This window comes from Enhydra lutris, unplaced genomic scaffold (assembly GCF_002288905.1).
Source record: "Enhydra lutris kenyoni isolate GAN:26980312 unplaced genomic scaffold, ASM228890v2 scaffoldscaffold75, whole genome shotgun sequence".
In the NCBI taxonomy this organism is placed as follows: domain Eukaryota; kingdom Metazoa; phylum Chordata; class Mammalia; order Carnivora; family Mustelidae; genus Enhydra; species Enhydra lutris.
In genome coordinates this window covers 1,142,250-1,168,233 of record NW_019154159.1, presented here as the reverse complement: position 1 = coordinate 1,168,233, position 25,984 = coordinate 1,142,250, and the positions used below count along the sequence as shown (strand labels likewise).

At 44.5% G+C, this 25,984-nt stretch overlaps 1 protein-coding gene across 3 annotated transcripts; it reads left to right on the top strand.

Moving 5' to 3' along the window:
* The first annotated feature begins 55 nt into the window (after nt 1–55).
* On the top strand, nt 56–22,386 carry LOC111160339 (acyl-CoA oxidase 1). 3 transcript variants are annotated; one of them, XM_022523380.1, is made up of 14 exons: nt 56–293; nt 561–720; nt 12,466–12,626; nt 14,718–14,825; nt 15,874–15,993; nt 16,135–16,250; nt 16,638–16,807; nt 17,896–18,058; nt 18,501–18,691; nt 19,184–19,363; nt 19,502–19,607; nt 19,770–19,913; nt 20,057–20,263; nt 20,945–22,386. In XM_022523380.1, exons 1-14 carry the CDS (start codon nt 185–187, stop codon nt 20,993–20,995), a joined length of 1,986 nt encoding a protein of 661 aa, XP_022379088.1. In that variant the 5' UTR covers nt 56–184; the 3' UTR covers nt 20,996–22,386. The 3 variants fall into 3 exon arrangements, with proteins under 3 accessions (XP_022379088.1, XP_022379089.1, XP_022379090.1); XM_022523381.1 differs by lacking the exon at nt 12,466–12,626 and adding an exon at nt 5,665–5,825; XM_022523382.1 differs by lacking the exon at nt 56–293 and adding an exon at nt 5,738–5,825 and having other exon boundaries at nt 675–720.
* The last annotated feature ends 3,598 nt before the right edge of the window (nt 22,387–25,984 follow it).

Here is a 25,984-nt window from a genome sequence, read left to right as displayed (position 1 = left end):
TCCGCCCCCGCCCCCGCCTCCGCCTGGTCCGCGGCGAAGGAGAAGGGGCGGGCCGGGGCGGGGCCTCGCCGGTCCTGGGGCGCTCTTAGGGCCGGGCCCACGCTGCAGCTGCTGATACCCGTCGCCGCCGCCGCCGCCGCCACCTCTTCGACCTCTGCCGCCACCGCCATTGCGTGTCGCCACCATGAACCAAGATCTTCGCAGGGAGCGGGAAGCCGCCAGCTTCAACCCGGAGCTGCTCACGCACGTCCTGGACGGCAGCCCCGAGAACACCCGGCGCCGCCGAGAGATCGGTGAGGGCGGCGGGCCAGGCCTCCCTCCTTCCCCGGGCGCGGCCCCACACTCGCTCGAGGAGGAGTCGGGGGGCGCTGTGGAGCGTGGGCCGCTGCGCCGGCCTCAGCTTTGGGGGAGCCGGGACCCCCACCCCCGGGGCCGGCCTGTTGCGGGTTGAGGGGTGTCGGCCCACCTGCCCGCGCTCGGAAAACCCGCAGGGATTCCAGGAGGCGTCGCGGAGCCCTGCCTCTCGGTCTTCCTCTTGATGCCTTCTCGCCCTCTTCCAGAGAACCTGATTCTGAATGACCCGGACTTCCAGCACGAGGACTTGAATTTCCTCACCCGCAGCCAGCGCTACGAGGTGGCCGTTAGGAAGAGTGCCAACATGGTGAAGAAGATGCGGGAGTTCGGCATCGCGGACCCCAAGGAGATCATGTGGTTTAAAAAGTAGGTATGCCTTCGCCCCGATTAAGTGCCCGAGCGCAAACCTTCATTTAAACGCGCAGCCCGCGGTGTCCTTTTTCATCGTGCTCGACGTCGGACGGCTCAGCCTGCGTATTTGCACCCCACCTGCAAGTGATGTGGGCGAAAACCGGGGTTGGCTTCTGTGTTGAAGCCTTTTAAAGGGATGACGTTGGTAGAATGCTGATCGGGAATGGAGAGGCTGTCGTCTCCGTTCCCAGGAATCAGTACCACTTCCTTTGGCCCAGACATCCCCGTGCGGAGTGATTTAAATTGCAAAATGCCTTTGCTCTTTGTTTTTTTTTTTTGTTTTTTTTTTTTTGTTTTTAAAGATTTTATTTATTTATTTGAGAGAGAGACAGTGAGAGAGAGCATGAGCGAGGAGAAGGTCAGAGGGAGAAGCAGACTCCCCATGGAGCTGGGAGCCCGACGTGGGACTCGATCCCAGCAGCCCGGGATCATGACCTGAGCCGAAGGCAGTCGTCCAACCAGCTGAGCCACCCAGGCGTCCCTGCCTTTGCTATTTGTAGCAAGAAGGTTTGCTAAATTCAGAGGCGGAGTTCGATTTTTGGTTGGAAGATCAAACAGTGTTTTGGAGCAATAACAGATTGCATTTCAGTATGAGCGTATAAAGCTTGAGTTTAGACTGAGGGTCCGTGTGGGGTAGATGAAGAACACGAGTCAAACTTCAGAGCGAATATATAAAGAACCTAGCATTCTTGAATTTGGTGGCCGTGTTATCTAAATGGCTTGTGTTACTTAAATGGCATAGGAGACCTCCTAAAACCATGCCTTGGTACTAATGCTGGAAAGAGCAGTACTTTTTTTTTTCCAGACCATCTGTTTTTTGTTGTGTTATGTTTCTTAATTAGAAGTAAAGCACTTTTTTTTTTCCTTTATCCCAGTGAGCACTAATTACAGAACCGAGTACAAGATTTCTTTGACCTCTGTGCGGTCTTAGACTTGTCATTCATTCCTGGGCACTTCCTTTTTTGGGGAGCTTTTAGCATTTTAGAAGTCCATTATTTTCATCAATAAAGATTAAATGATACAAATGGTGTGTATTCAAGAGCCAAGAAAAAGGGAACATATTACAAGTTTTGCCATTATACAGTGATGGAAATTTCTTCTTTATTCTACTGCCTCTCAGACATTTAGTATCTAATTTTTTCAGTCTAACCCGTTTAGTGTTTGGGGGAATGGAATCATTTACTGTAGCCCTTAGGACTGAGAATTCCTCTCCTTTTTAGTCATAAAATTAGGATTTACTTATTTTCAGAAGTCAGAATCAAAGTTATTTATCAAATTTCAAATGTCCTTTTTTGCTTTTGAAGTTTGTAACTCACTGTGGAGATATTGAGGTAGAGTGCCTCCTGGAAGATTATGTTTCTGACTCACCTGAGTTGGGTTTTAGGTAAACTTCAAAAATGTAAGATTTTACCCTTTTTTAAGCAACCCCCAAAAAAGAGATTTGTTCTGTTTTACTTCTAAGTGGTCGATGCAGTGCGTTTCAGAATTGATGAGATACCGTAGTCAGTGTTGGTTCGTAGTGTGTAAGCAGAGTGGAGTGAAGTAACAAGGAAACAGAGCCTATGCCTTTATGTGGCTTAAAACAGCAGATGACATGACTCGGTTATTTTGCCTGTCATTTTTTATGATACAGAACTTGCTGTTTGGGGATTATAGGGTACAAAGGATTTTTTTGTTTTGTTTCTTTAAAGATTTTACTTACTTATTTGACACAGAGAGAGCAGAAGTAGGGGAAGCAGCAGATAGAGGGAGAGGGAGAAGCAGGCTCCAGGCCTGGCTTGATTCCAGGACACCAGGATCTTGTATGACCAGAGCCCAAGAGAGCCAAGTGGCTCTAGAGTACAAAGTTTAAGACACCTTTTGACATCCTTCCAGTATTTCTAGGATAGGACAGGGAGATCAACTTATGTGAAAGAAGGGGATTGAAAATTAGTCTTGGCAGTTACTAAATGCTATTGAATCCAAGCCCACCATTGACTGTAGCTCACACCCAAGTTTCATGTACCACTGAGAAAGAAAAAGTCAATTAACTATGACCTCCTGTTGTTTGTGAGATGCGCCTGATTTTGTAAATGCTCCGTTGGTGCTGTATTGCCAGAACTGATGAAATATAGTAGTATTTCTCTTTCAAGGGATTTTGAACATTTACTGGTTTCTTTCTTTCTTTCTTTCTTTTTTAAGATTTTATTTATTTATTTGATGGAGAGAGACACGGTGAGAGAGGGACCACAAGCAGGGGTCGTGGGAAAGGGAGAAGCCGACTCCCCTGCTGAGTGAGCAGGGGTCCTGACGTGGGGCTCAATCCCAGGACTCTGGGATCATACCTGAGCCAAAGGCAGATGCTTAATGACTGAGCCACCCAGGCACCCTAAGCATTTACTGGTTTCTTTACGATTATTTTTCATATTTCAAAATTCATATATGGGAATATTTTTTTTAAGATTTTATTTATTTATTTGACAGAGAGATCACAAGTAGGCAGAGAGGCAGGCAGAGAAAGGAGGAAGCAGGCTCCCTGCTGAGCAGAGAGCCCCATGCGGGGCTTGATCCCAGGACCCTCGGATCATGACCTGAGCTGAAGGCAGAGGCTTTAACCCTCTGAGCCACCCAGGTGCCCCCATCTATGGGAATATCTTGAAATTGATGGAAAATTAGTAAGATACTTTTGAGATTTCTCAACTTGAGCAGTAGAAGAATTGTTCTCTCCAGGCCTTGGTGAAAAAAACCTTGCTGTTTGGGGAATGTAAAAATTGTTTTCCTAATCTCCTTTCCCACAATTTTGTCTTTTAATTATCCTGTTTCCTATGAAAAGAAAACTAAAGTAATTTAAAATTCTAATGAAGATCAGCCATGGTTTCTGTTATCCTCCTTAGGTTTTTCATTTCTTAATTTTTCTCTTTTTAAGACTTATTTATTTGTTTGATAGAGAGATGGCTAGAGAGGGAACACAAGCAGGGGTAGTGGGAGAGCAGAAGCAGGCTTCCCGCCAAGCAGAGACCCCAGGGGCTCGATCCCAGGACCGCAGGACCGCAGGATCATGACCTGAGCTAAAGGCAGACGCTTAACAACTGAGCCACCCAGGCGACCCCCTCCTTAGGTTTTTAAAGCCGATTCCTTGAAAAGCATCTTCAGGAGTGATTAAACATAATTTTAAAAACGAGCACTGATATTTTGTTCATGAGTTGATTTTCAAGTATCCTCAAAAAAGAATCTCAGTATGTTTATTAACATAAACATTCAACAGTTTTTGTTTTGTGTTTTTCCCCTGAATTTCTTAGAATTATATTGTGTTGGTATCATGATTTCACATAACCAACCCCACAGCCTCCCTTCCCTTCCGGGGAATAGGAGTGTCTTATGTTGCCCCCATTTTTGGCACCTAAACAACTGTTTCTCTTCCTCAGAAACTCTTGTAAGTTCGTTTCCTCTTTTAGTAAAATGTAATTGTTAGGGAATGCTGTGGGGCTCTTTCCTTTGAGAGAATGACGTCCGCATTTATCTACCCCATCAGGCTTTGAACTCCCACTTCGGTGTGGCGGGCACTGCTTCTCCACTCTCCAGCAGCCGCCAGCTCCTGTTGACTCAAGTCACTTGGAAGCTGACTCACTTCTGTTCACACCCTCCCTCCAGTCACTTTATTTTTTTTTTTTAATAAAGATTTTTATTTATTTATTTGACAGAGAGAGATCACAAGTAGGCAGGGAGGGGGGGGGGGGGGGGGGAGGCAGGCCCCCCGCTGAGCAGAGAGCCTGATGCGGGGCTCGATCCCAGGACCCCGGGATCATGACCTGAGCCGAAGGCCGAAGCTTAACCCACTGAGCCCCCCAGGCGCCCCCCCCCTCCAGTCACTTTAAATTGACATTCAGTATTGATGTAAACATTATGGAACCTCCAGGTTAAAAAGGCGTTTTTGATATTCCTTGGATGCAAGCATTCCTTAGGTGTTTCAGTCTGTCCCCAGCACCCCTAAAAGGTGATCTTCAAGCCTCAAAGTGAATTGGCAGCCTTCCGCCTCCTTTTTTTAAATTCAGGCCTTGCTCACTGGACAGACCACGATAAACTGGTGACACTGCTTCGTATTCATTCCTTTAGCAGTCATGAGGATCGGTTAGGTGCTCCTTACTTGTACTTTGAGCTCTTTATTGAAATAGAACAAAGTAGACCCCAGTAAGACCTTTCACAATGTAGCCAAGGCTGACTGGTGTAGGTGGTTTGTATTTTGACTATTTCAAGATTGTGTTTTATGAGAAAATAGTTGGAGACAGAATTTCAGTGTGATTGGAGTTCCCTTAATCTGGAGTAAACATCAGACACCATGAGAGATAAATGTGTGACACTCTCCCATTTCTGTTTACCCACCTGCAAACTCTGAAGACCTTTAGAGATCTGTGGTTTGGCCCTGAAATGTGTATTTACTATCCTGGATGTTTGCTTTGGTGTTACCTAGGGAAAGATTAACCTCTTCTTCAGCAGCTGTTGTTACTAGCTCTACAAATAAATATTCCATGGAGTTCCTTTTGATTTTCAAGACAAGTAAAACTTGAAAATAAAGCAAACACACCCACTCCAGAGAATACGATAAAACCAACAGATAACACCAACAAAACCAAAAAAACCAGAAGGGATTCTTAGGCTAAAACCTGAGGTAGAATTTGCTTCCTGGCTGAAGTGTAGAATTAAAGAATTCCGGCTGTGAAACGACTTGGGTGGGGAAGGGGTGGATAGCACTGGATTTGGCCTTTTAGGTGGGAAAATGGTAAATTTTACATTTAATTTCTTAAGAGAATGGTTGAAATTTTCCCAGCCTCAATGCTGAAGGCCATAGTTGTCTGGCAAAAATGTGTGGTAGAATGCAGTTTCTGGAGTAAGGCTGAGATCCTTTTCTTTTCTCTCCTGTAGAATACATTTGGTCAATTTTGTGGAACCTGTGGGCCTCAATTTCTCCATGTTTATTCCTACCTTGCTGAATCAGGGCACCACTGCTCAGCAGGAGAAATGGCTGCATTCATCCCAAGGACTCCAGATAATTGGCACCTACGCCCAGACGGAAATGGGCCATGGTTAGTCCACATTTGAGGGTCAGTGGGTAACCCACCTCAGGACTTAAACTGATAAATGACTCCTGATGTTTGGTTTTTCCTGCTGCGACACTTTGGGGATTTTGTCTTTCAGTTGTTAAGCCTTAAAATTCAGCTTCTCATTTTCTCATAGATCATTTCCCCATAAACTGGTCCAAGACTCGAGCCTGAAACACCCTTCGTTGTTATTTCTGAAAGTCTTTTTACCCTTGCTGCGTATACCCCATTTTAACGGCTGTTGAGCAGTTTAGAAAGATGAGATTGAAAATGCGGCAAAATTGCGTTGGCGTCTAATTATAAAGAGAGACTTTGTTGGAAATTCTTGGGAGTGTTAATGCCTTAGCAAAATCTGAAGGTCGCCTCTCTGCTTTCATGAAGCCAAAAATGTGGACTTTAAGGGGGACAGAGGATTAGAGCATTTAAGTGTCTTACTCTTTCTTTCACTGCCCACTAGCAGGCTTAGAAAGCAGGTTGGAAAAAAGTGCATGATTCTTTTCATTTGGTTACAGCAGTCTTTTTTTATACTTTTTTTCTTTACATATTTCTGGACTTTGGATTGCCAGTCATTCTTGGTTAAATTGTTCATAATAATGGGGCACCTGGGTGGCTCAGTCGGTTAAGCATCCAACTGAGGTCTTAATCTCAGAGTCATGAGTTAGAGCCCCACATTGGACTCCATGCTGGGCGTGGTGTCCACTTAAAAAAAAAGATTGTTTATAAACGGCCAGCTCCTTTCAAAAAGTTTGTGTTTGGTCTGAAGGAGAAAAAGATTCGTTTTCACAGACAAGGCCATTGGGAGGTTTGGGGGTTTCAGATTTGAGCTGCCTAGTGTCATTCCTTAATTTATCATAAGGCCACCATTATGTAAATAAGGAGAGGAGGAGACGCAAATAGCATGAAAACTTCATTTTTGTGTTTGATTTGGTGCTTTTGGGTTTGGTGAAATGGTTTAAGGAAATGTACTTTATCATAATCCCCATGAGAACTGCAGATTCTGGTTGTGATGTTGTCTTACAAACACCCTGCCCGAACACCCCGCACTTCGGCTTCAGGATAGCCCATACTGAAATAGGCAGCCTGAAGAAAAGTTTCCTAAGGGAAGGAATGTGGCATCATCCAGGTCTTCCTGTCTGGGGGATAGGGGCTGGGGGCTGGGGGGGAAAGGGGGGGAGTGTGTGTGTGTGTGTGTGTGTGTGTGTGTGTTTTGTAATCTTGAAATAGCTTTGTGGTACACAACCCTTCTTTTGTATAAGTATGCATCCTTGTGGAATTTCTTTGACTTATAGCCCACGCTATTCATAGGGAGCATAAAGATCTAAATTTTTCTGAGGCTAAATGGGTTTGATATGTGTGTCTCTCTGGTCTAACCCTTCCGCTTCTATAAAGTATGTTATAAATACATATTTGCCCTAAATTTTGAAGGAGAGGAAGAGAGGAGGACTTTAAGTTTCTGGTCTGAGGAGCCCAGAAATTGGTCTGAGGTCTTATGTTGTTCTGGGTGAGTTGGCATTGTTTGTGAGTTTTCTTTCCCTTATTGCTTCTCTCTTTCGGGTAATTCCTTGTACTTGAACCAACTTTGTGTTAATCGCTTGCATTTTCAAGAACAGAGTTGTGACATTAGGTCTTGTTTCCCGCTGGGGCCTTGTCCGTTCACATTGGGGTTTGTTGGGCTTCGCCCACCCTGTCCTTTTCCCCGGGGGCACCGGTCAGTCTGTTGGTGAATTCGCATCCTGTGACAGCGCGGCCTTGTGTAGAACAATCAGTCCTTGGACATCAGAGAGACTGTAAATAGAGCGACTCGTGCAGGTGGAGGGTGGACGGTTCGATCTGAAGACCAGAATGTTGACCGGCCAACAGTGGTTACCTCAGGCGTCACGGAATTGGCTCTGCCTTCAAGGTGGGATTCTCTCAGCTCTAGGATGCTGCTGGGATTGAGGAGACAGCCCTGCTCCAGCGCCTTCCAGGATCCTGAAGAGTCTTAAAATTCAGTCCCCTGCACGACATCTCCATCACCTGCTTTCTCTCGTCCCTCCTGTAAATACTCGCCTGTCAGTAGAGGCCCACAAACTGCGACACCCGCTTGGCCTGGGGGGCCGTGAGCCTTCTTACTCCAGGGCAGAGGTCTGGGCTCAGGGGTGCGCCCTCTCCCCGGGGGTTCTGGTGCCGAAGGGACGGTCTGTGGAGCATGGCCCAGCAGGAACCCTCCTGACCCTGCATTTCTCCAGGTCCCAAAGCAGGTAGTACGCTTGGTCTTCACAGGTACGTGGTCACTTCAAGTTCTTGGCCACCTTATGGCAATTCTCCTTCCTTTGTTTTCTGCTGTTGTCATCCAAGAAAATAGAGCTTCTGCAATACCCAGTTACCTTCCTTGCAGATTGGTGCAGAACTCAGGAACTAACGCACTCTCTTCCTTTGGAACTTGAGAAATAGTGAACGTGGTTGTGCCCATCACTAGTCTTTCTCCCCCGTATTTTCACTTCTCTGTCTCCTGTCCTCTTCCTTCCCACTGAGTCTCTTCCCTGTTGGAACCCATGTGCCTCGCTCCCTAGGTCTGAAGGCTCTTCTAATTCCCCACGATGATTGTTTGTAACAATATAAACTCTGCAAAAACCACGGCCTTTGGGGTTATGCCTTCAGAATAACTTTCTCAGAAGTAAATTACTGCATTGAAAGGAGGGACCATTCAATAGCTTTTGTTGCATAGCTTAAGACTTCTGGAAACACAGAACTGGTTTATAGTGTATTTAGCGAATTATTAGTGTGCTCTGTCTCCAGAAGCCCCATCAATGTGGTTGCTTTAATGTTTTTTGCTACTTTAATACACATCTAAGAGTTAAAGTTTTCATTTTCCAATGCCAGCGAGCCTGGACTTGATGGCTTACTGTCTGTATTTGCTGTGTATAAACTGAGTTTTTCTCCTTTGTGTGTTGATTGGATAGAATCTGTACATCGATCTTACATGATTATGTTGGATGCTTCAATTATTTTTTCTTTTGCTTTCTGTTTTGTTAAATGTTTTGGCCTTACATATAGAATGCATCCTTCTCTGAATAGGTACACATTTTTTTTCTTCATATCTTGGATAATTATTCTCTTATTTTCTTCCAGTTTTTTTGTTCGATTTATGTTTAATGCTTTGACTTGTATATGGTGTAGAATGATGAATGAATCCCTTGCCGTTTTTATGTTTATTAGCTAGTAGTTATTTTCCCCGTTGTTCTTTCCAGTTCTTCTTAGAGTTTTATTAATAGTTTCAGTTTATTTCTGGAACCTTAACATATATTTATTAGTCCCTTTGTTTTTCTCCTAACATCATAAACATTGGTTCGTTGTTGCTTTGCAAGATATTTAAAAATCTGATAGGATAAGCCTCCTGTTATATTTTAAGACCCTCATATTTGGTGTTCTTGTATATTTACTCTTCTAGGCAAAATCCAATCTTAATTTGTTAAATTCTAAATTACATTCTGCAGGAATTTCAAATCTGTGTTACATTAAATCCTTGTATTTCTTGGGAAGTATTATCTTTATTATAATAAAGGACTGACTTTTTGACCTAGGAATTAGCAATTTCTTTCCTGTTAGGTATAACTTCTTTTATTCATCCTATTAGGTATTGATTTTTTTTTCCTAGTTAAATCTTTAATATCCTGAGCAAAGTTATGTAACAGATTTTAAATATTTTGTTGTGTTTGTAAATTGTGTTTCTCTTTACTGAGGTTTCTGCTTAAAGCGTCCTGATGGATAAGAATGCAGTGATTTTTTTCTTTTCCTTAGAGCGTACAGCTTTTCTAAATTTATTTATTATCGGTGGTATTTTGTTGTTGTTGATTCCTAGGATTATAATCATGCTGCCCACAGAGATGCTATTCTAAGTCCTTCCTTTTTTGATGTATTATTAATCTAATCATTTTGTCCTCAGCATTGGCTGCCAGCCCTAGGTCATGTAGAGGGAGAGACTGGAAAGGCCTTTCAGTGTTACAGTTTTAAAAAGATTAACGGTAGCACTTCATCAAAGTAAAATGTTGGAGCTCTGTGATTTTAAAATAAAGGATTTAAAAATAATATATAATCTTTATCATGCATAACCAACTTTTTACAACAAATACTTGATTTAAGTCAAAAAAACTATCCAGGTCACTTTCCCCTTGTAACATGTCTAAATTTCATCCACTTGTGCATTATCCTTACCCTGGTCACAAGAGATCTTTTTCTCCTAAAAACGTTCTTCAGTGTCAGAGCGGTTTCTGATTACAGTAGTTTCCCCTGCCCTATTCTGTGTGTTTTGTGGTAGCACTGCCATTGGTTTTTCCGTTATCCGGCACACTGATGTAGACCCCCTCCTGTGGATCTGGTGGACTGCTTTAGAGTGGCCCGTCCCTCCCCAGGAATTGCTCTGGGTTCTGGCAATGCCAAGTAGGCTTTCAGCACTGAAAGTGGCAGGTCCCAGGCCGCAGGGGTCAGTCCTGGTTCCACCAGTTTCCTCCTATCAGGTCCCAGGTGTATGCTGATTTTTCTTCCTTTTCTTTCTTTTAAAACCTGGAGGCAAAGGCATTCCTCCTTGTGAGGGAAAGTACTCTCTCATCACGCGATTGTTTTTCTGGAGGGTTTCCACTGTTTCTCTTTATTTTGAAATGCTTATAAATCCATAGGAAGTTGCAGAAGTAGTACAGAGAAGTTCCTTGGGCCTCCCCCGCAGTTTCCACCAGCGCTAAGGTATTACGGGGACTTGCCTTTGCCACTGGCAGAGAGCGCAGATCTGCGGCCGGCTCTCCCGGGTGTCTCTGGCGTCCTCCGCATAGTGCTGGGTCCTGGCTGCACTTGTACGAGAATTTCCACAACCAGAAGATGTGATCAGGTGGTGGGATTCTTGTCCTCCTTCTGCCATTATCTTCCTGATCTGAAAGCACTTCCCTCCCCTCAGCCTAATTTTTTTAAAAAGTGGGTCACACAACCTTTGATTTTTCTGTGATTGGGTAACAAAGCAACCATTGCAATCAGAAGACAGAGCTGATAAAAAAAAAAAGACAGAGCTGATCAGCCCTCTTGCGAGCAGCCAGTGCTCCACAGTTATTTTCCTTCTTCCTTTCTGGACAAAGTGAGAGGGTTTTTTGGTTTTGGGTTTTTTAAAAAGATTTTATTTATTTGACAGAGATCACAAGCAGGCAGACAGAGAGGAGGAAGCAGGCTTCCCACTGAGCAGAGAGTCCCATGTGGGGCTCGATCCCAGGACCCTGGGATCATGACCTGCGCTGAAGGCAGAGGCTTTAACCCACTGAGCCACCCAGGCGCCCCAAACTTGAGAGGTTTTAAAACTGAAAGGTCGCATAGGCTAATTTCTAAGATAATTAAAGAGAATAATAAGGAGCAGTATTGAGTCGGTTAAGCTAGATCTGGAAGTTCAGTGGGATTCCAGTAATGTGACAAGATAATGAAGACATTTCAATCTATTTCCTACTAGAAAGTAATTCACACAGAAGTCTAAGGCATCTGCAAGTTTTAAGTGGAAAAGAATGACTTTAGAAAGTGGATTAAGGGGGCGCCTGGGTGGCTTAGTGGGTTAAAGCCTCTGCCTTCGGCTCAGGTCATGATCTCACGGTCCTGGGATCGAGCCTCACATCAGACTTTCTGCTCAGCAAGGAGCCTGCTTCTCCCTCTCTCTCTCTGCCTGCCTCTCTGCCTGGTTGTGATCTCTGTCAAATAAATAAATAAAATCTTAAAAAAAAAAAAAAAGAAAGAAGAAGAAAGAAAGTGGATTCATGGGCACCTGTCTGGCTCAGTCGTAAATAAATAAATAAATAAATGGATTCAGAGTTACTAAAACTAAGGTGTTTATTATCAGTAGTGATAATTCCCATATAATTGGCTTGTTATGCATGAATATGTTATTTGTAATTATTATGGTCTTTTCCTAGAAATTACATGTCTTTATTTCTGATATTAATTACTGGGTGAGGAGCGCTGCCAATTTTTGCATTAAATTGTTTCAACAGGGCATGGCTGGATATTTGTGACGAACCTGAATGAAACAACCAGATTAAAAAAAAAAACAGATTTATATAAGGAATGTGGCTTTGCTGGTTGTTAGGAATGTGGCTTTGCTGGTGGTTTTATGGACACACACGAAGGATTCCAGCCTAGAAGCAATTGAAATTGCTTCTAGAAAAGCCTTTTGTCTAGGGGAGCACTTGTCCGTTTGAGAGAACAGTTCCCCCATCTCACCTCATCAGAGTAAATCATTGTACAACTTAAATTCTCCATCCCATACAACCGCTTCAGATTTTTTATTGCCTTTGCTTTAATTGCAAGGCTGGGTTCCTCTCCCTGCCTCACACATTTTTGCGGCACAGGCTTCGGAATGGTGCTCGCCAAGACCGATTGTGCCAGAGCCGAGCAGCGGAAGAATAAACTTCTCGCCAACTTAAGAAAAATGAAATTTGCCAAGAATTGATGAAAGTCATACAGAAAGGGGCAGCGCTCCCACCCATGATGATGTCCACCCAACTAATTCGTAATTACAGAAGGTTTTTTTTTCTCCTTCCCCTCACTCTGTTCACATTGCCGTTTCTCTCACACCTGATGACTCTTCTCTCAAATGCCCGTCCTTGGTGTTGCTTCGAAGTTTTGTGCACCGAGGGCGGCCTGAGCCTCTGGATCTCCACTTGGGCATGTTCTTGCCCACTTTACTCCACCAGGCAACCGTAGAGCAGCAGGAACGCTTCTTCATTCCCGCTTGGAACTTGGAGATCATTGGCACTTATGCCCAGACAGAGATGGGCCATGGTACGATGCGTTCAGTCTACCTTCGGGGCTGGGCGGGGCTCTGCAGGCTTAGGTATGTATGTGGACTGCCCCTCGCGGGTAGCAAGGGCGCACCCGCGTGCCCTCATCTCCCTGCAGAGGCCAGGGTTTCCGCACACGCGAGTCTTGGCGTAGACATGGCTTTGGTCAGTGGAAAGTAAAGCTTATGTTACCACAGAACTATGCTGATTATTCTTTTTCATGGTTCCTCTCTGGGGGTCAAGAATTATGAGTCAGAAAAAAATAAAAAAAAGAATTATGAGTCAGGATTTATTTACTGAGTGGTTTTCCAAGTTCCTTGGAGTTGTGTAGAATTAGGTGCATGTAGCATCCGAACCCATCTTTCTCCATCACTGTCTGATTACCTTTCCTACGGACACCTTAATGAGCGTGCCCAGATTCCAGAAGAAGCACAGATGAGTAGTGCAGGTGCTCTCTGACTTGCTTGAGGGAAATGAGTGGCTTATATTACCATAATGTGAACGTTTTATACCTTGATCTTTTTTGTGCCTTGATTCAGTAAATTCAGTCATGTTCTGAAGGCAGCTTGGCCAAAGATTATTGGCAGAAAAAAAAAAAAAGAGAAGCCTCACTTCCAGGCAGTTGGTTTTGGAGGGAGTGGCTGTCCCTGTTAATCTGGTCTGAATTGGTGTGTCTGTTTGCTGTTCATTTCCTTCCATCTTCTCTTTTCCGACTTTGAGGTTTCACAACAACCGATGTATATTTGTATACATGTATAATGTATACATGTATACATTATACAAATGTAATGTATATTTGCTACTTGTTCATTTCTCTGCAACTTTATCTTAATTGTATAGCTAATTTGGCTCTTGCTGCAAAGTTGTAATTTACAGGATTCTCACAAGACCCAGTCCATTGTGCATTTGCAAACATTTTGTCATTATCTGTTTTATTATTCTGTTACTTCTTTTCCTACAAAAACTTCTTTGCTGAAAGTTTCTGGTTCCTTGGTTCTCACATGTACTGGAGAAGGTTGTGGATCACACATGAAGTGATCATTTCTGTTCCTCAACTTGGAAGTTTCTAAATGTTCCAAAGTTTAAGTTTTTAATGAGGTCTGGAGTTACCTAAGCAGTTAGGGAAAAGGTTCTCAGCATTTGCTTCAGGATAGTATTATTAGAGGAAGTATCACTTAGAACATTTTTCTGTAACTGTTTTCAAAGAATTTTGGCGCATTTGTATTAGGATTTAAAGCACGAATCTTTGTCCATCTCCAGTCAACATGAGACTGGGAGCTCTTCCTACCGACAGTAGTGAACCAGCCAGGGTCAAAGTTAAGGCCTGACATTGGATATCACAGAGTGCATTCAGACCTTATTATCAGACTTTTAGAAATCAAAAAAGAAAAAAAAAAAGTCACTGTTCCAGGTCTCTTTTCCCCACGGTGGTTATATCTTTTTAAAGTTCTTATTTTCCATTCTAGCAATCACTCTAAAATAAGTCTTTAATTTATGAGAACTTTGGCTGGAGTCTCTTTCTGTCACTGGTTATCTTAGTCTTCGTAAACAGAGAAGCTCAGAGTGTTGAACTGGTGTGTAGACAGCGTACATGGGTTGAAATTGGCACGCTTAAACTTAGAGATGTTATTTTTAGAAAGGCAGTTATGTTCCTATCCTGTTACATTCCTACCCTAGGACCTTATGAAAATAAGATTCTAAACTGCCTTACATTTTCTTTTGATCTAAATAGAGGTGCATTAACTGAAGTACACAGATAGAACATGTTTGACATTTGTTTTCCCTTGATAGGAACTGCCGGGTTTGAGTATAGAGATTATGGGGCACTGGCTCGGTGGGTAGAGCATGTGACTCTTGATCACAGGGTCATGAGTTCAAGCCCCAACTGGGTTTACTTAAAAAAAAAAAAAATAGTATAGGGAAGTATGTATCTTGGTTATTAACCATTTGTAGCTTATCTACAAATGTCTTCTTGTCCTTAGATTTTGTTGTTCTCTGAGATAATAGAGCTGAAAGGACGGGGCAAGAGATTTTACCCTGTGCTTGTTTGTTTCCATATTTTAGCCAAGGTGAATGTAACTTATTTCCTTAGGAACTCATCTCCGAGGCTTGGAAACCACAGCCACTTACGACCCTGAAACTCAGAAGTTCATTCTCAACAGCCCTACTGTGACCTCCATCAAGTGGTGGCCTGGTGGACGTATGTGAATTTCTTAGCATTTATTGGGTGTTTTGAAGAGTTACTACAAGATTTATACAATAATTATAATAATTATAATTAATAATTAATTATAAATGCAAATGTTTAGCTTATATGAGAGTATCGTTTTGGAATACGGGAAATACTGAAGTCTCAGACTCTTCAGAGCCGTCAACAGCCTCTTGTGGTGCCTGTTGTAGACCTTCCTCCACTTACAGGCGCAGAAAGACAGCTGTCTTAACTCTCTTTTAAGTTTTCCTCTGAGCATTCCCATCATTAGCAGTTTCCTTAGTCACCATTTAAACCAGCTTCGTATTCCTTGTGTGGTTATAAGTAATTTAAATATAAATAGCCACTTGTGGCTAGTGGCCACTGTTTTGGAAAGCACTTCATTAAGGGAGGAAAAGGAAATAAATTAATGTTCTTATGGTTATCCTAAAAAAAATTTCATGTAAACGAATGAGAGATAAGTAGGAAAGAAAGTAAAGTCTTCTTAATTAAATTTTTTAGTAAAGTTTTTTTTTTTTTTTTAAAGATTTTATTTATTTGACAGAGAGAGATCACAAGTAGAGAGAGAGAGAGAGAGGAGGAAGCAGGCTCACTGCCTAGCAGAGAGCCCGATGTGGGACTCGATCCCAGGACCCTGAGATCAAACCTGAGCTGAAGGCAGAGGCTTAACCCACTGAGCCACCCAGGCAGCCCCTAAAGTTTTTTTTTTAATGAAGGATTACTAGAGAATCAATAAGCTGTACGCCTTAAACTTACAAATACTACAGGTGCATAATGTCTCAGTAAAGTGAGTATAAAAGCTTTTATATATATAGAATGAAGGATTGCTTTGCCAAAATTTGATACATTTTTTTAACAGCTATCAGCTTAAGTGAATTTCCTTCTGAAAACTGGGTGTGGTGCTGTCAGAAGCTTCTTGGGTCCACTTTATCGATGGAGGCTGGTTTTTACGTACGGTTTCCCCCATCTTTTATTTTGTCCTTTGAAAGGTGTAAGAAAGTTTGCTCACTTCTGTCTCCTATTCTTTCTGATGTTACAGTTGGAAAGACCTCGAATCATGCAATAGTTCTTGCCCAACTCATCACTAAGGGGAAGTGCTACGGGTTACACGCCTTCATCGTACCCATTCGTGAAATTGGGACACATAAGCCTTTGCCAGGTAGAATCGTTCGTCTGCTGTTGAGTTGCGAGACTAAACTGATGACGTTCTTCTGCAAAAAGTGTAATACAACGAGAGAGGCCAGGCAAGCCTGGAATTGCGGAGCATGAACACCTTGTGATTGCCTTTCATCTGTGGTAGGTATTACCGTGGGAGACATCGGGCCCAAATTTGGCTATGATGAGATGGACAACGGCTACCTGAAGATGGACAATTACCGTATTCCCAGAGAAAACATGCTGATGAAGTACGCCCAGGTATGTTGGCGGAGCAGAGGTGTCCGACATGGGTTTTCGGTCGGTGGCTGTCGGTCACCACGGGGTTGCAAGGGTCTGTTCTTTTAGAAAGTAGTAACATGTTTTTACTTCTGGTGCTGCTTTTCGTAATGAGAGTGAAATCAGAAGCAGTTGGCAGGTATGAAGAACATATTCTAGTTTGTTAAACCAGTGGGTCTCCTACTTCAGCATGCTTTAGAACCACCTGGAGGGCTGTGTCCAGTAGGTCAGGTTGGGGATGAGATTTTGTGTTTCTAGCAAGTTCCCAGGAGATGCTGCCATTTTGGGGACCGCCCTTTGAGAATCATGAGCACAGACTGCCACTCGAGTTTAACGGAAGGAAGCATCAGTCCCACGTTCTTTGTCCAGGTGAAGCCTGATGGCACGTACGTGAAGCCTGTGAGTAACAAGCTGACCTACGGGACCATGGTGTTTGTGAGGTCATTCCTCGTGGGAGTAGCCGCTCGGTCCCTGTCCAAGGCCTGCACAATTGCCATCCGGTATAGCGCTGTGAGGCACCAGTCTGAAATCAAGCCAGGGTAAGGGAGGCATCTGAGATGGGCTCAGTGCTGAAGAGCCCCCCCCTTCGGCCCCATTCCAATATCAAAATCCCCAAATGTGATCTCGAGACTGTGCGTTGGCCATGCAAAACCAGCCAAGGGGGCAGTGTGCTGGGTCTGCTCCTTAGAAACCAGACTGCCTTTCCTGAAGTAGAAAGAGGAGGGTAGCCACCTTATTATTTTTAACCTAAGAAAATCAGTCCTATTACTTGAACTCTATAAATGAAATGTTTAGAGGTGCCTGGGTGGCTCAGTTGGCTAAGTGTCAGCCTTCAGCTCAGGTCAAGATCCCAGACTGTGGGATAGAGCCGCATGTTGGGCTCTCTGCTCAGCGTGGAACCTGCTTCTCCCTTTTCCCCTGCTTGTGTGTGCACATGTTCACGCTCTCTCGCTCTCTCTCAAATAAATAATAAAATCTTTAATCAAAAAAATGAAATGTTTAGAACACTAAAGGCAGTTTGAAAGTCCTGAATGGTGAGAATGGCATGAATGGGACTCCGATTGTGTTCATAGCCATAGTGTAGTCTTACTGCCTTTCACTTGAGCCCGACTCCCTGATGACCTTTTTAACTCCTATTGAAGGAATAACGAAATCGGTAAGAGCTGACCTTCTTAGATGTCAGATAGTTAACTCCGTGCATTGGGTCTTTTCCAGAATTGTGGTTAAAATAGTTTATTCAGCCATCTAGTGTGTTAGACTTCTTTATCATTGCTTTCCTTCTGGGAAGTTAACTTTGATTTTTGAATGTTGCCGTGCGATAGTTTCCTTCGTCATACTGCAAAGACGAGGATGGATATGAACTTCACAGCTGGAAAATTTTATCTGCCTAGGCAGTTCAACAAGGTAGTTGAGAACATGGTTTTCTGTAGCCAGATAACCTAGATTTCAGTTGAGAGAGGATCCGCCCCATACTGGCTGTGTGACCTCAGACAGGTTCTTAACCTCTTGTTTTCCCCTTGGTGGAATGGGGAGAATGTTATTCAGTATGTCGAAGTGTGTAGACCCGAATCTGGTGCATATTAAGTTCTGTGTCAATGTTTACTTTTGTTTCTTCTGTGTCCTTTAGTGAACCAGAACCACAGATTTTGGATTTTCAGACCCAGCAGTATAAACTCTTCCCACTCCTGGCCACTGCCTATGCCTTCCAGTTTGTGGGCGCATACGTGAAGGAGACCTACCATCGGATTAATGAGGGTATTGGCCAAGGGGATCTGAGTGAACTGCCCGAGGTATGTGTTTTCTCATTCACTTGTGGGCTCCCTTCTGTTTGATACTCGCTGGTTGGATAACGTCCAGGGAAAACTACATGGAGGGCTTTCTTGAGAAGAATCCACATGTTCTCAAAAGATACAGCCACTTTTTTCATTGAAAGTGAATCAAATAAGAAGATATGTGGGTTTTGTTTTTAAGTTTCAGAAGCACTATACCATGGTGGTCGTTTATTAATCAAAGGAACATGAGTGGTAACTTTTTTGCCAAGTGGAACATTGTGGAAGGGAGTGTGGGAAACAATACAAATTCAGGCCATTGAGACGGCCGTGCTCCAGTTTGCACGCGTGCCAAGGGATGGAGCGCGTGGCCAGCACTGTCCGGTGAGGAAGGGAGGGCTTCCTGGGGCGGCTCGGACCGGAGGCGCCCCCCCGCTCCCTGACAGCCTCGCTTTCCCCTCAGCTCCATGCCCTCGTCGCTGGCCTGAAGGCTTTCACCTCCTGGACAACGAATGCCGCTATCGAAGCCTGTCGGATGGCGTGCGGTGGGCACGGCTACTCTCACTGCAGCGGCCTTCCGAATATCTACGTCACTTTTACCCCCACCTGCACCTTTGAGGGCGAGAACACCGTCATGATGCTGCAGACAGCGAGGTGAGAACCCGCTCTGTGCTTAGCTGTTGTTACCGCGTTAGAGGGGCACGCGCGCGGCTCTGTCCGTTAAGTGTCCAACGCTTGGTTTCGGCCCAGGTCGTGGTCTCCGGGTCCTGGGATTGAGCCTGGTGCCAGGCTCCGCACCCAGTGTGGAGTCTGCTTGGGATTCTCGCTCCCTCTCCCTCTGCCTGTTGCCTCTGCCTGCGCGCGTGTGCTCTCTCTCTGTCTCTCTCTGCCTCTCTCTCTCTCTCTCTGTCTCTCAAATAACTAAGAATGTTTGAGTCTTCTTCGTCAGTTCCTGTTCCCATGTTTGCGCTTCACGTTACATTTGTTCCTGAGAAAGGTGGTTTTGCCTCCATCTCACCCGCCGGTGTTATCCTGTGGGCAGCCGAGCAAGTACAAGACACCTGTCGCATTACTTAAAGTCGTTGCAAGAGTGTCTCTCTGCCGAGAAGTGTAGGTACTGAGAGCACGTGTCTTGGTGGTTTCTAGGTTCCTGATGAAAAGTTACGACCAAGTGCACTCAGGGAAGCTGGTGGGCGGCATGGTGTCGTACCTGAATGACCTGCCCACTCAGCGCATCCAGCCGCGGCAGGTGGCGGTGTGGCCGACTGTGGTGGACATCGACAGCCCTGACAGCCTGACGGAAGCGTACAAGCTTCGTGCAGCCAGGTTAGCACCTCCACCTGCCCCGGGAGCTAGGGTCGGCCGCCGGGGGCCTCTGGGGGCTGGGGCCTGACGGAAGAGCGGGAAGCCCGAGTCCTGCCCAGCATTTCCTGCAAGCTCCAGTTTTCTCTCATTTCTTAACAGATTGGTAGAAATTGCTGCAAAAAACCTTCAAAATGAAGCAATTCAGAGAGAAAGCAAGGAGGTAGCATGGAACCTAACCTCCGTGGACCTTGTTCAAGCCAGCGAGGTCAGTGGTAGCTCTCCCTCTCCCTGTCTCTCTTTTTCCCTCTCTCCCTCTCCAGCCTTCATAACATCCCCTTCCCCCCAGCCCATTTTCTTAGTGCGGAAACCCTCGTTGCTGTGTGCTGAATCTTTTCCAAAGGCTCTCTGGCGTTTTCTTTTTATCTAGGCACATTGCCACTATGTGGCAGTTAAGCTCTTCTCAGAAAAACTCCTCAAAATTCAAGATAAATCTGTCCACGCTGTCTTAAGGAATTTATGTCTCTTGTATTGTCTCTATGGAATCAGTCAGAAGGCAGGGGATTTTCTTCAGGTGAGTATTTTCTGAATTTAAGTCTTTTTTTTTTTTGGTAGAAAAGTCACTGTGGTCTACTCTATAGTTGTGTGTGTGCACGTCTGTGAATGTCTATCTTTATATGTGTATCTTTGTTTGTTTGCTTATTTTATCTTTTCTAGGGAAGCATCATGACAGAGTCTCAAATTACCCAAGTAAATCAGCGCATAAAGGAGTTGCTGACTGCAATTCGCCCAGACGCTGTTGCTCTGGTGGACGCGTTTGATTTTCAGGATGTGACACTCGGCTCTGTGCTTGGCCGTTACGATGGGAACGTGTATGAAAATTTGTTTGAGTGGGCCAAGAAATCCCCACTGAACAAATCAGAGGTACAAAAAACAGTGTCTTTTCACCTTTTGAAATTCTCCATTTAAATATTATGGCAGGAAAGACCTCAGAGGTGAGTCCTCTGTGAAAGTTCTGGAAGCTCCTGTGGCCTCTTTGGACAGTCCCTTTTTTGAGGAACAGATTCAGAAGGGAACTGGGTTGTTCCTATAGGTCACAGGTCTTTCCTTGACTGTTTAATAACTGTTGGACAGGGGCTCCTGGGTGGCTCAGTTGTTGTGTGTCTGCTTTCGGCTCAGGTCATGGTCCCAGGGTCCTAGAATCAAATCCCGCATCGGGCTTTCTGCTTGGTGGGAAGCCTGCTTCTCCCTCTCCCATTCCCCCTGCTTGTGTTCCTTCTCTCGCTGTCTCTCTCTACCAAATAAATAAAATCTTTAAAAAAAATTATTGGACACGTTCAAACATATACAAAAATGGAATACTGTCATACAACCCCCATGTACCCTTTGTCACACCTCAGTGACTAGTCTCCTGGCCATTGTGTTTCACTTGAACACTCCCCTCCCCTGCATCTCCTCTGGGAACTGTGGTGAGACAAATGCAAGACAGCAAATCACTGTATCCGTGGATAGCTCAGTACGTGTCTCTCAACCTTCTCGGGTGAAAGTGTGCTGGTTTACGCTGCAGCCCCTCCTCACTGCTACTGTTCTCGCCCTTCCCTGCAGGTCCATGAGTCTTACTACAAGTACCTGAAGCCACTGCAGTCCAAGCTCTGAAGGGTCGTGGGGACAAGTTCCACTCACTCCAGGAAGCAGCTGGACTCAACACACCTTAACACTTGTCATGCAAATCTGCTTGGAATCTTTACCAAACTCGGAGAGCTGTAGAGCAAATGATAAATTGAGCCCTTTCCTCTTTTGATAAATGAAGAAGAAAATGAACAGATTTCAGAGATTAAATGAAAAAAAAAAAACCAGATGTGTTTGAAGTGCACTTAACACGGCAAGAGGCCTGTCAAGCCCCAGAAAGAGCTTTAAGAGATACAGCGTGACTTCCATCTGTAGTGCTGCTGACCCCAGTAGGCCATGACCTTGGATAATTCGTAGAATTGAACTACTGAGTAGTTAATTATTTTCACCTCTTAAGCGCTAATCACTGGGTATATAAGTGTTTTTAAGCAAAGGTATTTTATATGGGGGGTAAAGCCCTTCCCACCTTTTCTGCTAAACGTCCTACCACTCCTGCCGTGGGCCCTGGCTCAGCAGCAGGACTGAAGAGAAGGGATTTGGGGAAAGACGTGAATCAGGAAACTTGAGTGCGAGTGAAATGTGTGCCTGGCACACTGACACGACTCCAGCTGTTCGCCCCTCTTTGCCGACCTGTTGCTCCCACCTCTGTTCATGGTAGCATCTTCCGGCACGCGGAGCTCTTCAGCACAGGCCTCGCCTAGGGTCACTGTCCCATGTCATTAGAAATCAGTCTTCCATTTGAGGGATCCCTAAGTCATCGGTGTGGTGGCACAACAGCTCACTTTGTCCCAGACTTCTCGGGAAAGGGCAGGAAGCAAAATTATCTCCGCAGTTTTGACCCTTGGCCACTGATGGCATCTCCAGCAGTGGCGATTCATCTCCGTCCCCCTCCCTGTCCTGAACGAGATGCTAAGAAAGGAAAAGGAGTCACAGCTCCTTAGTGGTAGAAGGAGTATAGGGAGAGCTCTCTTAGTTGCGGTTACTGTGACTGTGGTGTCCCTATCACTGGATATTTTGGAACAATCCAGATTTTCTATATTCTGCCATTGTCATAAACCATTTGAATGCTTGGAGGTCACAGTTCCGGCAGTGCAAAGGTAGACACTCAGGCCACCTCCTCTGCCCAGGAGTACCACAGAAAACTCCTGTGACAAACCATGTCGTCTGGTTTGGGGATATAAATCATCGAATCAATATAATCATCAAAACTATGGCTAATGGATAAATGCAAATTTCACAGAATGTCTTTCTTACTGTACATGGGCTTTGTTTTCAGTGTTTCTAGGAGTTTGATCTGAATTGTGATATTGTTCTTTGAGCTGAAATCTAATTTGCACAATCATTCTACATTTAAAGGTTAAACACGTACTTCCTAATGAAGTTTTTTCTTAAAATTGAAGTAAAACAGCATCACTTGTTTTGTTTTGTTCTGTTTTTTTAACCTGTTAACTGTATCTGTGACATCTGTCTCACGAAACCAGTGAGAATCGGTCTGGAGAATGTGGTATAATTCAGGGGAAATGTCATTCCTCCCTTGGGACCCATAAAATCTATCGCAGTGGAACCAGTTATATGAGACTCTCACAGTCAGAATACTTGTTGGCCACTAAGCCTTAATCCTTCCACCAAGAGAGCTGACTGGGAATTATTTTTTTAAGATTGAAGTAGCAAGCACTCTGTTCATTTCTTTGAGATATATCTGGACCATAGTTTAGATTCTTGGAAATGGAGAGTAAGATGCGTAACATTGATCTGTTAAATGTAGAATTGCTTTAGAATTAGTGGCCAAATACCTTACTCCCAGATGAACATCTGTAGTTGGGATCTGCTTCCCCACCTACCTGATGCAGCTGCGGACGCCTGGGCTGACGCCCGGTGGGTGTGAGCAGGCCGCGAACACCGCCCGGCCGCCTTCAGTCGGCACCTGGAGGAGTATTTAAAAGCAAAATCTGATATTTGATACTGGTTTTATTAACATTGGGGTTTTGTCTTGTACTTTATTCACTGTAACCTAAGAATATAGTAAGACGTTCTTAATTTGTACTATAACAAGGAAAAGAGAATGCCACATAATGAAAGTTACAAAGAATTTTAAGGTCCCGGTTTACGAAGTTAGCAGGTGCAGGCAACATGAACTTCGCTCTCCGCAGTGGAGGCCCTCGGGCCTGACAGCAGGTCCTGTCTGATCTTCCAAAGAAGCCAGGTCTCTGTTGCAGGTGAGTTTGGTTCTTTTGTGAGCCATTTGCACAAAAAGTACTCAACCGACTCTTCTCTAAAATGATAAAATGCTAAGAGAGATTTTTTTCTATTAGATACTGATAGAAGCCTTTTTTTTTTTTTTAAGTGTTCTGAACAGAACTCAGAATTTCAAGGTTTAATAGGATTTTGCTATTTGTCGTGGATGAAGGTTGATTCTTCCTGAAGTGTTCGGAGCTCTGCTTCTTGCCCTGCTAGATCGATACAGAGGAGTAGTTCAGCGTTTGGACATTAGGGCCTCAAAGCACAGTTGGTTCCAAAGCCTTTGGGGCCTTTCATGTTCTTGGCTTAAGAACATAGCAGTGCTAAGTATCCGCTTATCTTCAGAACATTGACTTAATTACAACATTAACTATATTCATGTGCTTTCTGAGAACTCCCTGCCTGTAATTTCAAATTTCATATACCTGGAGGCATTTTACAGATCCTAAACATATGCTAGGTCTTCATTCTTGGGATTTCTTCAGCTCAGGGCTTTGGCTGGAGAAACAGGACCCGTTCAAAATCATGGGGAACAGAAATTGTTTACATGGCTGTGGCTCACAGTCCCTCCCGCCTTTTCTGAGCGCTTTCTGTCCATCTTTTAGGAAGGCAGAGATAAGGTGCAGGTGTGCAGTCCTGCTAATCTTTATAAATGTGATGGGCATGCCCGGTCATAGTTGCCGTCAAGCAGTGTTAGAAATGGGTTCTAACACCGGAGACCAAGAGTCTTGTTGATTCTCCTTACTCAAAGATTTTGATTATTTTTCAGGAAATAATGCAGAGGTCATTTCAGCTAAGTATTTACTACATTCTTGGAGAATTTGACCAAGTCACACTGTAAATGACTGAAATGATTTTTTTATTTTAAAATACCAGTAGAGGGGCGCCTGGGTGGCTCAGTGGGTTGAGCCGCTGCCTTTGGCTCAGGTCATGGTCTCAGGGTCCTGGGATCGAGTCCCACATGGGGCTCTCAGCTCAGCAGGGAGCCTGCTTCCCTCTCTCTCTCTCTGCCTGCCTCTCCGTCTACTTGTGATCTCTCTCTGTCAAATAAATAAATAAAATCTTTAAAAAAATAAAATAAAATACCAGTAGATTTCTGCTTTTAGCTATACACACTATAAAGTCTCACTACCTAATCCTGTGCTCCATGATGGTAAACAGAAACATGAGGACTCTCGAGTTACCAGGTGTTAGCTGTTGCAGACCTGCAAATTCCTAGAGTCCAAGGGTTTTTTTTTTTGTTTTTTTTTTTTTTTTAAAGATTTTATTTATTTATTTGTCAGAGAGAGAGAGAGAGGGAGAGTGAGCACAAGCAGATAGAGTGGCAGGCAGAGGCAGAGGGAGAAGCAGGCTCCCTGCTGAGCAAGGAGCCCGATGTGGGACTCGATCCCAGGATGCTGGGATCATGACCTGAGCTGAAGGCAGCGGCTTAAACCACTGAGCCACACAGGCGTCCCTCCAAGGGTTTTTTTTTGTTTTGTTTTTATTTTGCTTAAAATTTAGTTGGGCCACCGGGGCATCTGTGAGGCTCAGTTGGCTAAGGGTCTGCCTTTGTCCAGGTCATGATCCCCGGGTCCTGGGATCGAGCGCCACGTCCGGCACCTTGCTCAGCAGAGAGTCCCCTTCTCCCTCTAACCCTCCTCCTTGCCATTGCTCACTTGCTCTCAAAAATTTTTTAAATAACACATTTAATTGGGCCATTGATTATCTTAGGAAGATCACGAAAAATTGGGCAGTGATTTTTAAGAATTCTGAACCAAAAGAGGTTGTTTTGCCACAATACTGTTGACTACTTCACAGTTCAGGTAGCAGACATAAAACCTTCCACATAATGTTCAGACTGCTCACTACTTTGTAAACATTTTATTTCCAATTGCTGTAGATTCAAGGATATTACTTATATTCTTCAGAGTGTATAATTCCTTGCTACCTTTCCCCCTTTTACTGTTAGGGTTTGCGTTTGGTTCCTACCTGACAAGATGCACTTAGCATGTATTGTTACCCATTCCTGGCTGGACCTGTCCGTGCAGGTGCGAGTACCGAGGAGGTGCTCGGGGCCAGAACTTCTGAACCATGACTGGACAGCTGTGACCCGGCAACCCTGCTTGGCGTGGGCTGCGGGTAAGCCAAACCTTTTTCCTTTGTAAAATTGAAAAAATCCTCAATAAAACCTGTGGTTAACACATGTGTTATGTGCCTTTATTGGGTGACAGTGTTGGGTTCTGTTCTGGCTCCATCGCTTTGATATTTACTTTTTAAAGATTATTTGAGGGGAGCCTGGGTGGCTCAGTGGGTTAAAGCCTCTGCCTTTGGCTCAGGTCATGATCTCACTTCGCATGGAGCCCCCCCCATCTGGCTCTCTGCTGAGCAGGGGGCGTGCTTCCCCCTCTTTCTCTGCTTGCCTCTCTGCCTACTTGAGATCTCTATCAAATAAAATCTTTAAAAAAAAAAAAAAAAGATTATTTGAGAGAAAGCACAAGCGGGGGGAGGAGAGGGATAGCGGGAGAAGCAGACCCCCACGGAGCAGGGAGCCCACCATGCGGAACTTGATGCGAGGACCCTGGGATCGTGACCTGAACTGAAGGCGGACGCTTGACCGACTGAGCCGCCCAGGCGCCCGTCGCTTTGATTTTCACAATGGAGCCGGTAGGTCGCAGTCACTTCCCTAAGCTTTGAGGTGTGGGACGCATAATTGCTCATGGTTTCACACGTCAGTTTTCCAGTCTTAATACATTTCTCATGCCCCACCCCCGCCACCCGGCCACGGGTCAGCCCTCA